Source organism: Apteryx rowi, unplaced genomic scaffold (genome assembly GCF_003343035.1).
Source record: "Apteryx rowi isolate R43461 unplaced genomic scaffold, aptRow1 scaffold_14, whole genome shotgun sequence".
Lineage (NCBI taxonomy): Eukaryota > Metazoa > Chordata > Aves > Apterygiformes > Apterygidae > Apteryx > Apteryx rowi.
Window position 1 is genome coordinate 5200940 of NW_020447641.1, and position 13533 is coordinate 5214472.

The window sequence follows — 13533 nt, forward strand, 5'->3', positions numbered from 1 at the left end:
AAAAAATAATAATAATAAAAGAGCATTCTGCTATCTAAGACTTTTCTTTGTGTTTTACAACATCTGGTACCATTTAGTATCCATGGGTACCACTGTAACATAATTTAATAATGAACAGTTTTATTAGCTTTCTTTTTGTCATATACGTGCACCCTTTCCCTCACTTTTCTGGTCATATTACTAAGGACTATAATATCTATGAAGTCTTTAAAATTTGGTTCCCAAGGCATAAACCTTTCTAAAGATGGTTTGGTTTTTTTTTGAGCTTGACCTGCTTTTCCACTGTCATTATTTTGCATTTGATTATTTTTGCATTTTAAATTAATTTGGGCAAATTGAAGCAGTTTGGTAGCAAATGAGCATCTAATACTCTTCTAATAATTTTGGATCCTTTAACTATATAGACCCTACATATCATGAAGCTTTAAAAATACGACAGAAAATATCATTTTGGGGTTCATGGCACCTAGGTGAATTAAGGTAATTACTGTAACACCATTCTTATTTCTTTGAATTTTTAGTGGCAGACTGGATACCCRTAGTTGAAATTCAACATATTTTAGATACAGAAGACTGAGCATAATAATGAAATTATAATTATGAGTAAAGCTACAGAAATCTTATACAGTACAATACAGCACAATTGTAAAGCGCAGTAAACAGAACAAGTGGTCTGAAATTATTTAACACTTTAAAATGCAGTCAGAAGTAATGAGGTCTATTACAAGGAATTTAATCTTTAATATTTTATCTTGATTTACACTATGATTTTTGAAGTAGTGGGTTAGAAAAACAATGAAAAAAAATTTTAAACTCACCTCAAAATAATCTGGCAGCCACTGTATATCTGTTATTATTGCTTTATGGCTATATTCTATGGAAGACACAGCACAGTATCTCGCTAAAGGTGGCTCTGTACCACTCTGCTGAGCTTGTATAAATGATGGCTAGAAATGTTTTAAAAAGAGATATCTTAATGTATTTTCAAAATACAGTAGTAAACCTGTCAAGGAAGAAAGGTTACTTTTGCATACTGTTAATGCTTCCTCATAAATTTTAGATCAGTCTATAAAACTTTCTAGGGGTCTAATACAGAGCCCTGTGGAAAAATGGAAAGCTCCGAAATATGGATATGAAGCTCTAAAAATAATTCCAATATGCCTCACAGGTACACATCCACTTACGTTATTACTTCCTCCTTTGCTCTTAGGTCTCTCTTCTGCTTACCCACTTGATATTCCCTTTCCACTGAAATCCTCTTCTCATCTTCCAAGCTACCTTCTTTCTGTCCATACATTTCCAGAAACATTTTCAGTATTATTTTTAACACTAAAAGCTACATGTAAAGCTATTAAGCTGGATTATTCAAGTRGAGATGATATTTTGATAATGGGTTTATTTCATTAACGCATCAGTCTGCTTATAATCTTATCTATTCTCTCATTGCAAAGATTACCTATTCCTCTATTTTGAGCTGGGAACCTTTCACCTATTTTTACCCACTAATTTATATTCTAATTTTCCTTCCCTTCATCCCACACATGTAGTTGTGCGGCTATAGATTTAGAACAGAAGCATTCACCAAATTAACAGCTGTCTTTTTGATTCCACCAGCACTAGCTTTTGCATTTTGCAGCTTTTCTTCATATTGAGAAATATCCCACAGCACAACCTGCAGTGAGAAATAGGTATCATTATGAATTATTTCATTCTTTATATTTTTATTATAAATGTATTTTTCAAATATAATTAATTTCTTGAGGAAAAAAATAGGAATTTTGCTTTCTGAACTTATAAGGTCTTTTAAGGTAGACTCTTCAGTCTGATGAAATCAGTTAAAATGTTACACTTAACCAAACAAAATCAGAGTGTCTGTACAGCTTAACCTATTTATCAGTAATACAAAGAATCTCTTTACAGTAATGACTCAACTACAGAGGAATCAGACATAACTTATTAGCAGGACTCAGTACAAGATCAGAGAATTTCCTTAATCTATTTCACAATGAAAATACAAAGAAATATACAGTCTTCATCTCTATTTCATAAATGAACCATTAACTGATAGAAACCTTCCTATTCATTGAAATGTCTTAATCCTATTACCAGAGTTGTTCTGAATTCTTGGGTCTCTAAAACCTTGTGGCACTACAGCTTAACTATTTGTTGAGTACCTTCACCCTTACTTTTGCTACTATGAGAAAATACAGAAAGCTATATCTAATTTTATTCTTTAAAAGAGAATAAACACCTGGCCATTGATGCAGCCACCTGCAATGATATTTGGATCACTTGGACTGAACTGAAAGCAGTAAATGTCTTCAGGACACTCCAACATTAACTAGAAAGAAGAAAAACAAAATAGTTGAAAAATACAATCCCACTGATTGTTCTCTTGTTATTTGGACACTTGGAATATTTAAAAATCTTGATTAAATACCAGAGGGTGAAGAGGATCAGAGAAACTCCAGAAAAGAATTACTGATTTCTGCAACAATAATTTACCAGAAAGATTAACTCGTTCTTCGTAAGAAAGCCTCTCTGTTGCTGACTCTGCTATAATCCCTGATTGTGAGGAGAGAAAAAAATATATTTTTCAAGAGAAATTTTAAGACACATAAAAAACATGCAAGGCTAAGCTCAATTTTCAACCTGCTATTAATTATTCCATTATAAGTGACTTATGTTTAATGTTTTTCAATACAGTGCTAAGAACAAGAAAAAAAACATGTATTTATATTTTTCTTTTTACAGATCAACTCTGAGGTCATTATTTTTGTTAGTTAAGATTCAACTATTTATGAATGAATTGTGAAGCGAAGGATCAGGGTAGAATTGAACTTTTTTGCTACTATTTCTTAATGGTTATAACACTGAACTTGAAATGATGTGACACGGAATACAGTCTTGGTTGCCCATCATGAAATCAACTCTTTTTGTAGCTGAAGTTCTATTTCCCATGGAGGCTGCAATGTTGGCTATTAGTACACTGTGCAGCTATTTATCTAGAATTCAGCTGTGCCTTTAAGCATGGCTGTCTAGAGCAGTAACGCATGACAGGGAGCAGAAGGAGACCCTGCGTATGCCTCTGGATGCTCCCTGGCTCCACTCTGTGGAGCCACATCCCGCTGTGGCCTGCAACACTCCGCGCCAGTATTAGGTGTGCTACAAGGGCCAACTGTGGGGAGAAGAAAGGCGAGCAGCACCTCCAAACAGAAGGATCTAGCACAGTTGCAGCCCCACTTAAATGGGCCTCATAAGGGAGAAATTTCCCTCTCCTAGAATCTCCAGCTATACGCTATCACAAGGGACCGCTGGCCCACATTGTTTGGCCTTTTTGAATTCTGCAAAGGATTGGTCTGTATCATTTTTCCCTTCATCGCGAATCAGCAATTTAGACAAACATAGTAACTCAGTTTTGATTGTTTTTTTTTTCAACGTGAAGACCAATAACTTCATGAAGGATGCACATTTTATAGCTGTAATATAATACATGTCATTCAAATCTCAAATGCATATTTTAATTGCATTACCATAAATGTTTGGGTGCCAGCAAACACAGCTAATGGTTCTATCCTTGAGATAGTGCAGATCTGTAAATGATTCGTATTCTTTAAGATAAACATCTGACTTGCCACCATAGCTGCTTTCATCTTCTGCTAGGGCTTTCCAGTCATCAAAAAAAACATTCATAATTTCATTTTGCTGCAATGCAATCTCCATTCTGTTTTGTGAAAAGAACAGTTAACACTTTCAAGAATTAAAATGTGACTATTCAGTAGTAGAATCATACATATTTCAATAGGGACAACTTTTTTTTACACAAAATTATGACCACATTATTAACAAAAGGAAGTATGAATTCATCAGTGATAGATCTCAAATGTAAGGACAACCTTCCCATTTAAAAAATAAATGTTTTGCTACCCAGTACAACTAATTGTACCAAGTATTTGACTCCACTTTGATTTGGATCAAGTCATTGAAGATTACTATCCAGTTCTTGTGCAAAAAGTGTTGGTAACTGGGCCTCCTCCCATGACTGAGGGATGCAGGACAGCACTTCTGCTCCTCTGCATGAGCCTCTACTTGAGGGAGCAAAGTGGCTGAAAGATCAGCTCAGCAGCTTGTTTGAAAAGATGCATCACTATCAACTTTAGGAGTTCTATACCTATTTAAACCAACATTCGCATTAATATGATATGAATTTCATGTTCATTTTTATAGAAACAAGTATTAAGTTAAATATTAAAATAATAAGCAAGGGAAGGGGGACAAAACAAAAAAGATATATAGAAACAAAAGAATTTCAATATTAGACCAGATCAGTGATCCACCCAGGCCAGCTTTCTGTCTCCAGCAGCTTGTATTTTATATCATTTTAGGTAGCCTTTAATGTACATTGGTGCAGTAATTTTACCTTAAAAATACGGATGTAATAAATTCTTTCAGCTTCTCAGATGACAGACTTTCTTCTTTCTCTTCATCTGAGAACTCTCTAGGAAAATACTGTGTGGCTGCATTTTTTGGATAGGTCCTAACCAATCAGAATAAATTTGAACATGAGTAAATATAGAAAATATTTTTATGAAAAAAATATTTTTAAGAAAGAAATTAAAATTAAAAGCTAAGCATATTCAGTTTTTCTAGAACCTCTCTAGAGAAGAGCAAGAGAAGAAAGACGCAGACAGAGCATCCAGTTCTGCTCTCATAATCAGTTTGCAACTGAATAGCTCCAGAGGAGTTAATTTACATAACTTTAGGTGAGATCAGAAATAGCATGTAGGTTAATAAATAAGATAAACTGGTAAATATTTCTCACACTTACCATTTTGTCTGAGTACTGTTTTCTCTTACTTTTGGAACTATTTGTGCACCCACATCTTTTTCAAGCAGTTTAATGCTGAAAGTTTTGTCTTGATAGGAAGTACATTCAATGTAACTGTCTTTTACACTTGAAGCATTCTTATCAGTAAATGTAATTGGTGCACCGAACTTTCTGCGTACTCGAGAAATCAAATACTTAATCTGGAAAAATATATATATTTCTGAAATTAGCAGAGGAGAAAGGCCTTGGAAGGTCAATTCTGTAAAATGGCAGTATTCATATAATTGCAGAACCAGTTCTGTGAATGACTTTTTGTGCTGAGTTTACTAATATTTCTACATTTTGAAATTCTGAAATACTCATATATGTTCAAATCACCTATATACAGAATAGAAGATATACTTGTATTTCCAGAACAAAGAAGTTGCCTTTTGCGATTACTGCTAGCAGGATAGAGAATTATAAATTCTAATATATGCAATATCAAAACTGCATCTTTGTCTAAAGGCTTGATTGATATGAGGATTTATGTAATGCTGAGCTTGGCTCAGCCAAGGGCTGAGGGCTTCCAGGACCTATCTTTTCAGCACTTTCCTGCTTAGTACAATTCTCAGCTTTGGATGAGGTATTTTGGCTTCCCTTGCAGTGCCTAAGGAAAGGAAGGCACCCAGAAAAGGGCCCACAAAAATTAGCATGTGAGGACTTACAGTGAGAACTAGGAAAGGAGGAGGGATGTGACTTGAGTTCTGCCCTCAAAGAGAGGTAGCTTGATTCCAGGCTGTATGGAGGTATTTCTTTGCCTTGGATTCAAAGCCAGGTACTTTTTTTGCAAAGCTGCCCACAAAACTGGAGCAGAATGTGGGCTGGTACTTCCCTTTTATGTGACAGCCCAGCTGTTATAATGYTCCCAAATTTATACTTAATATAAAATACTTAAAATTCCCTAAGTTGAAGTAGGGAGTAAAATTTTGAGGCCTTAACACTTTCCGCTCTGCCCCAAAAACCAACAGGCTACAGTACTCACCTGCCTCCAGAACTGGGGGAAATTATGGCAGGACAAGGGTGAGGAGGTGACTCAAGACAGGGATGGAGAAGATGAGAAAGTGGGAAAGGAAGGAAGAGGGCAATGGCAGATTTTAATTGCTGGATTTGTCATGTAAAAGAGTATCGTTGCTGCCTCAAACTCCATTTCCTACAAAGCCTTGGTTAACAGGCACACTCTGAGAATACTACTGAGTGGACCTTGCCAGCATGGTAGAACACAGAATACTTGGACTGCTAACGTGGCTTAAATTTAGAGCTTGTAAATTAGCCTCAGAACACTCGGACATGTTTTTAAGTATAAGTAATATGTCCCGATGCTGAGAACTATCAAAATTTTGGCCATGTTCCCTGAGCAGAGAGTAAGGTAATGAATAAAATTCACTGGTGGACAGTTAAATGCTCACAGACCCCAAATGCATCACAAGTTTGATGACGGTTGTGAATGGATCTATTTTTTGGACTTAAAATTTTTGAAGTATAATATTTAGATGCAGTTAATTATGCCCTTTTGTAAAGCCAGCTTTTAATAACTGTAATTGGTATAATTTACTCTAAGGTTGAGAGTCCTTATAAGTTTTAAATACTACTTAAATACAATCCATATGAAGAAACAAAGTTCATTGGGCTACATGGAAATAGAACTAGGTCCTTAGAATATAATTACAGTGATTCAACCTCATAATCTGTCCAGATAGTAAACTGAGCAAAAAGTGGCAGAGACAGTTAATGACCACAGATGATCAGGACTCTCATCTTACAGCTTAAAAAGTAAACATGTTCCATGCAGTCTCACATGCTTCATTTGCAGAATTTAAAGGGGACAGTTGTAAAAAATTGTTCCTGAAGCACTTCAAGTTTCCTTAAAAGATGAGCTAGTTCTCTCTATTTTTTTTTTTTTTTTTTGAAATAGAACAAGACCTCAAGTAAAACTACATTGGCAACTTTCAATTTTCTGGCTTTTAAGGAAATTATTTTAAGTTTGTTTTTGTGATATTCATTTGATTGCATAACATGCATTGATTCTGACCTTTGAAACACTGTCTTTAACAGATTCTTCTTCAACTTCCTTTTCACTGCCAAGAGAAACCCAAGGTTTGCAGACAGGAGGCTTATAAACACACTCTTCTAGTGTTCCCTCTTTATTTTCATCATCTTCTTTTTCTTTTTCTTCTTCTTCTGCAGTTTCTGGAAGCTATGACATCAAACAATGGAAAATACTGCTTGTTCAAAAATTTGTTACCAAAATGTAAGTATGAGTTAGAAGCTCAGCTTTCAATCTTAATGCACGCAGCCTTTACTGTTGTCACAATGTAATAAATTTGGCCACACTCAGTTGTACCCAAGGGCACAGTTAGGCTCTGTTCAGCCATCTGTGCATTAGAATTTTCCAATAAATATTACATATTTAATTTGTAAATACTAGAGAGATACTATAGTCTTGAAAGAACATCACTATTATATAAAAAAGAATTTATAGTGACTTCCTATATTAGGCCTTCCTGTCTTGGAACTGCAATTTGCTTTTCTATTAACTGTTACTTCCCCTGATGCTGGGTGACGGAGTCATGTTGAAAAATGCCCATAAACCTTCTTTTATGACACATTGCACAAGGCGGAATCCTCTATGCATCTGGAGTTATTTAGAATTCAAAAACATTTTTGAGTTGAAGAACATACATGTACATATTCTGAAAAATATGTATACTATTACTTTGAAGGTGCCCCCTACATTATAATCTCTTAAATGTATTTCTTGCTTGGAAACCTGGGTGCTGGCAGAGGGAATTATCCATTACGATAAAAATGCAACAAAGGGTTATAATGGTCCCTCTGAAGGAAAATACAAAAATTCAGTTCTGTTTTTCTCTGGAAAAAAAAGGCATTTTTACTGTGATACACATATTTTTCATGGTTGGATTAGCTTCAGAGAAATATTCTGGCATGCCAAGCACATCAGATGCTTATGAATACAATACCAATCCCGAATAACATATCTGAGACAAGATTCTGAAACATTTTTAGATATAATAATGCTGGGGTGTATTTGGATTTCCTTACCTTCAGAAGGTTTTCCTTGGCTTCTTCAGTAGCAACAAGATGAAAATTCTGTCCATACTGCAACTCTGCATCAAAAACTACCAGAAGTTCTTCCCCTGGATATTCCTATTTCAGTTAAAACAATTAATGGAAAATTGAAAGCAAATAACATCCAAAAAACACGAGCCTGTTACTAACAAAGCTATCACTAATGTCATTGTGTAAAATCAGCATCTGTGGTCAATCTTGTGGTCATCACTGAGAATTTCACATGCTAATTTAAAAGCATAGGTAGACTTTATTTTGTAATAAAAGTAACTGTGTGATAAAATAGCAATCATTTTTCATAAACAGACTTAAACAGAAAAGAAACTGTTTTTTTACAGGTTCTTAATAAGTAGGCCACAAATCACGGAAAGCCCAAATATGTCAACCTCTGCCAGTACACAGAATTAAAACTAGTAACATTTATGTTACTTTTAGCATTTTTTCAATCCAAAGTTAGTAAAAAGGTGCATGATGAGCCATGAGAAACTTTTGGAGGTGACAATGGTCCATGACCTATTACCTTTGGATATTACAGCATTCATGTGTTTACAAAGGGTCAAACAAGAACAGACCTTACCATTAAAAGTATGTATGCTCTGACGGAATAAAGTCTTAAAGTGAGAATGAAATACACTACATACTAGGACAACTTTTTTGACAGGGTGGAAATCAGAAACTGCTGCTCTTGTTTTCAGGTCCTCAATGATGTCCTCTTTTTTAATAAGTTTGAAACGATTTTCTTCTGTGACATCTTCATCAACTCGGCAGTTAAAGATTTCTTGGGTCTGTGTAGTGAAAACTAAGGGAAAGATTTCCGGGTGGCCTATGAAAGAAAGCAAAATTGCATGACAAACAAATTCAGAGTGTTATATAAACATAAACATGTAGCTTAATAATAATCTCTGAATTACTGTCTGAGTTTCCTAGCAGGATGCCTTGGAATCGCTGGGTTCATAGTTTTTGGCATGTGGGGAGGCAGGGAGTGCAAATTATACTAATTTTGTTTATCTTTGAAAAGATGCTACCTCACATTTTTTGCTTAATGAATTTATATTATTTCTAACATAAGCTATCTTAAAAAAAAGAAAAAGAAAAGGGAAAGGAAAAAGAAATCTGAATTCATACATAAAGGAAAACGAAAAGAAACCACACCAGCTCTAGCAGCGATGCAGTAAGTTTCATGCCCAGAATTGATGTGTGGTGTATAAAGAAACATTTCCTAGTTTTGATGGTGACAGTAGAAAATCTGGTCTCCTTGTGGTTTTTAGGTTGGTAAAAAGGCTGACAAATCCATGGCCTGTTTAATTTTCATTTATGAAAATCTTTCCTATTATGCAAAATCATTTTGTTTGTTTAAGGATAAATTTTACAAAGTTTAAGTTTACAGAACCTTCCTCTATACGCCCAAAGTTACATATACAGGAAAAAATGTTCAGTGTTGTCTGCTCTGATTTCATTGCTTTTAAATCTTTGGAGTGGGCTAGAAGAACTTCAGACCACGGTCTGTATTTTCAATTTAGTTCCAGCTACTGAAAGCCAGCAGGGGAAGGGAAAGCAGAATGAAAAGAAACCTCTTATGGAAAACTGTGTGGCTCTGGATTTTGATAATTTGTCAAATGGAGGGCTTTTATATTTATCATTTATTTTAATTATGTAAAAGTTTTCACAATAAGGCAATTTCTAGGAGAATTTTACCCTTCTTTGATCTTTATCTTTCCAAAATGGAAATAATCTACTTTAATAATACTGACTTTCTAACATTTGATAACGGGTAAAGAACAGGTGTTGACTTTTATATCCATGCATTTAGTTGCTGTCTTTATTACTGTAAATTCTGAAGATGTATTCATATATCTAAGGCAGTACTCATGTTGTTGACAGAACTGTCATCTCCTAATTCTCTTCTTTCATCTTGGGCGGGGGGGAGAAGATAGGCATTCTGTTTAACAGGATTTCTCAGAGGGGGTATCACAGGTTGTGTGGTGGTGGTCTTCTCTCTTGTTCAATGGGTCATTAAGAGCACTGGTGAACAGTCACAAATAGACTGTTTTTAATACACTAAGGACACAACTGCATGATTCTGATTTAAGAAATCCCTCCAATATATACTCTAGTTCTTCCCTATAGAGCTGTACCATGTAAAGCCAATGTTTAGTCTAAATAAGGCTTAAATACCATTCCAAATAAGCATGCTTTTCTGATTTGGAACTTTCATCTTCCTCTCATCCAGTTCAGAGTGTAGTTGAATTTATTTTTTAACTATTACATGAGACTGAAGCAAGGTTGCTGAGCTTCAAACCAGATATAAGATTATTTACTGCTTTGATGGAGAATATATCTGTTGTTTGCTGTGCATGTGACTTCTGTTAGGTTCACTCATACTGATTCAGACCAAGACAGCTAATTATTATCCTAACTCTGGCACTGTTATCTTTAGCATTTCTAGCGAGGATGGGTTCAGTTGGGTGAGCAAGGACTACACTCCAGCCACTCAGAATCTGACGTTAGCACACAGTAGCATGGGCTTCTTGTAAGTGTTCATCAGCCATATGTACTAACAATGGTCCCTCACAAATTACGTTGTGCCTTTTGGCTTATATAACAGATATAAGTGACTAAGAACTGTATAGACCCAGCAAGTCGAATCTTGCCTGCCTGAGAGACTCTCTTCTTCCTTGCCAATACTGCCATGGTAACAGATTCAACCTGTATGTCTCATAGGTGTCAAAAAATATGAGTATTCTTCATGAAGGCCACTATACTTTTGTCTGAGAAGGCTAGCAGATGCTCACATTGAATGTGCTTTTTTTTTTTTTTTTTGACTAACTCATAAATGGAAAGGATTTAGGGATACTTGTACACAGGATTTTTATTAGGTACTGAAATTGACTGGTTTTGTGATAATARCTAATACTTTCTATCTTTCTTCTTTGTTTTATTCTATTTTTTTTGTTTACTTGATATATTTAATGTATTATCTGAATTCATAGCACCTGTGGCATTTTTTCTTCTTTTGTGTATCTTGACTTGAGTGGATATAGCTAAAGTGATGATATCGACCAGCTGGCTTTGCATGTTTTGAGAAGCCATCTCTAACCTAAGCCATCTAGAACTGACAAAACAATAAATCCTTCTTAATCTCTATCATCCATGAAGCTAAATCTCTGCATAAGCCTATCACATAATACATGACATTTGATGAATCTGACATTTATCCTTTAAACCCTTTCAGGGCTGTTCCTCCACTGCACCCACTCTGCCATAGTCATCCACTAAAATTAATGAAATGCTAAGACACYGCAGGTGCGCCCTGCAGTATTCCAGGTATGGTTTACTTGGGATTCACTAGTTATTTTGTGGCATACAGAAAATAAGCATGTGTAGTTTATTAGTACTCTTTCTTCRCAAGTTGTAGTCAATATTGCACTGCTTTCTTTTTTGATGTCTCACAGATTTCCAGGATTGCTGTGATTTACAGGATGCTGGATGCTTCCAAGAATCACAGCATCATAGAAATGCTGGTTGCGAAGGACCTCTGAGGCCATCTGGTCCAGCCTCACTATTGGTAAGACTAGACCAAGTCAGCTCTGGTTAGTCTTCTGGAGTGCCTGTGCTTGCCTTTTTGACATCTAATCCCTGTAGCTAAGGAGTCCAAGACCTGGATCCTTCTTTAGTTTATCAATTTGGCTGTGAGACCACACTGAGAAAAAGTGTTTAATCTAGGGTGATTTAAAACACTTACTCCTTTAAGAAACTGAAAAGTTGATCTGGTCCTGGGTCCCACTAGCCAAGGGCATGAGGCATCCCTCATTAGGAAGTCATTAGGAAACAGACTGAAACTCTAGCACAAGCCTCAACAGTAGAGGTATGCTTTACATTTCAATATATTGGCACTGCAAATTACATTTACTTTTTAAAGTATGTAAATATTCAGTATTGTGAAGTGAAACAGCCCCCATTCCTTACAGTGGAATACCTTCCATCCAAACCATGACTAAGAAGGCATCCTCTTTGCCATCTATGCTCTCACAAGCCAAGAGCATAGAAACCTTAGCGCTGTGCACCAAATGTGGTATGACTCTGCCATCCTCTGCCATACACAGATGGCCCATAGGCCAGAAAGCACAGAAGGAGCAAAGGAACAGCAAATGTGAATATATCACAGACCTCAGAGTTGGTTTATGTGGCTCATGCAAGTAAGAGAGCCAGAACCTAAAGAAAATTTATAAACCTAACTTCCCAATTCTTACAACAGTTTTTGATGACCTCTTATGTGAAATTTTTGCAGAAGAGAAATGGCTCAAAATAAATTAAGTAAAACTGAAAAAATAGATTTTTTTTTGGATACGTCAAAAATTCTAACCAGGAGTAACTGTTGTTTTTCAAGAAGCTCGTCTGATAAATTATTTTTACTCAAATGCATACAGTTTATTCCACAAATGTTGATGTTAAAAAATTTTCTCAAAGAGATGCAGTTTTCAATGTTAAATGAAACAATACAAGCATGCATTAAAGCTAAGAAAAATAAAATAGCATTAGGGGAGAGGACAGAGTGAGACACAGTTTAAATGATGCGTTCTTCACTGCTCAATTGCTGTAAATTCAATTTAAAAACAAAGTAATGATCAGAATTAAAATATGTGCATCTTTCAGTCTAAAAGGTTCTATATTATAACAAAAGGAGCTGATACTGGAATTCTTACTAATATGAATATTTTTACTGAATGCTGCTTTTTCCAGTAAAAAGTGTAGCATCTAGTAAGAGGCTTCACTTTGTGCTATAATAGTAAATTGTGTTCATATCATTTGTAACAGTCCACAGCTCTTATTTTGTGCTATTATTCCTTCACAAAGGGACAAAAAGCTCCAAGACAACTGAAGGTCTTATGCTAAGGAGCTGACATGCATAAAGTTTAAATCCTGCACAGACAGTGTCTGTATATAGTAAGATTTTTTTTCCTGTTTCTAACAATTATGCAATAATACAAATCTAACTTTATTTGCCACTAGGTGGAGTTAAAATTCTCTCTTAAAGCCAATACTAATTATCTCCAGGATCACCATAAATATGATTTTAAAAGTAACACTTTTATCATCTGAGGGATCACTTATTGTGCATTTCCATTATTTGCAGCCAACCCATTTGAGTGAACCTAATTAGAGAGCGCAATTTTCACTCAGGCAAGAGCCATTTGTGTTTTCTTTAAAAATTACCTGGTGTATATATTCCTAGTTTGCCACATTATTGCTTTTAGCAATAAAAGCTGCACCATTAAAAGCTAATTAAGAAGATAGATAACACTTTGAGCTGTTCCTGTAAACCGTATATAAATTTTACATTGACGTCAATGTAAGTTATATATTATATATAAGAAAAAATTGCAAAAATCAGGTCAGACAAAAAGCCTAACCAGAGACATGAAGAAACATTAAAAAAAAAGGTGTTTAAGGTAAAGCAATATATTTCAATTCAAATGATTTCATATTTTATCTCATAACTTTGGCCACACTTAAAGTAAAACCACATTTTTCTTGCTGATAACTATGCTGATAATGCTGATAACGCAAGAAGTATT

The 13533-nt window shown here is 35.1% G+C and overlaps 1 protein-coding gene across 16 annotated transcripts in view; it reads right to left on the reverse strand.

Annotated features, from left to right (window-relative positions):
• The window catches only part of WDR63 (WD repeat domain 63), a 34147-nt gene that overhangs the window by 10929 nt on the left and 9685 nt on the right, over positions 1 to 13533 (reverse strand). For 15 of the 16 annotated variants that reach the window (XM_026057609.1, XM_026057610.1, XM_026057618.1 and 12 more), the window contains 10 exons: positions 8599 to 8780; positions 7931 to 8035; positions 6900 to 7064; positions 4829 to 5028; positions 4421 to 4537; positions 3534 to 3724; positions 2441 to 2565; positions 2252 to 2341; positions 1583 to 1672; positions 819 to 947 (listed from right to left, as the gene is read on the reverse strand). In XM_026057609.1, coding sequence (XP_025913394.1) covers positions 819 to 947; positions 1583 to 1672; positions 2252 to 2341; positions 2441 to 2565; positions 3534 to 3724; positions 4421 to 4537; positions 4829 to 5028; positions 6900 to 7064; positions 7931 to 8035; positions 8599 to 8780 — 1394 coding nt within the window. Of the gene's footprint in view, positions 1 to 818; positions 948 to 1582; positions 1673 to 2251; positions 2342 to 2440; positions 2566 to 3533; positions 3725 to 4420; positions 4538 to 4828; positions 5029 to 6899; positions 7065 to 7930; positions 8036 to 8534; positions 8781 to 13533 lie in introns of those variants that run through there. The other variant, XM_026057622.1, reaches the window with a different exon arrangement.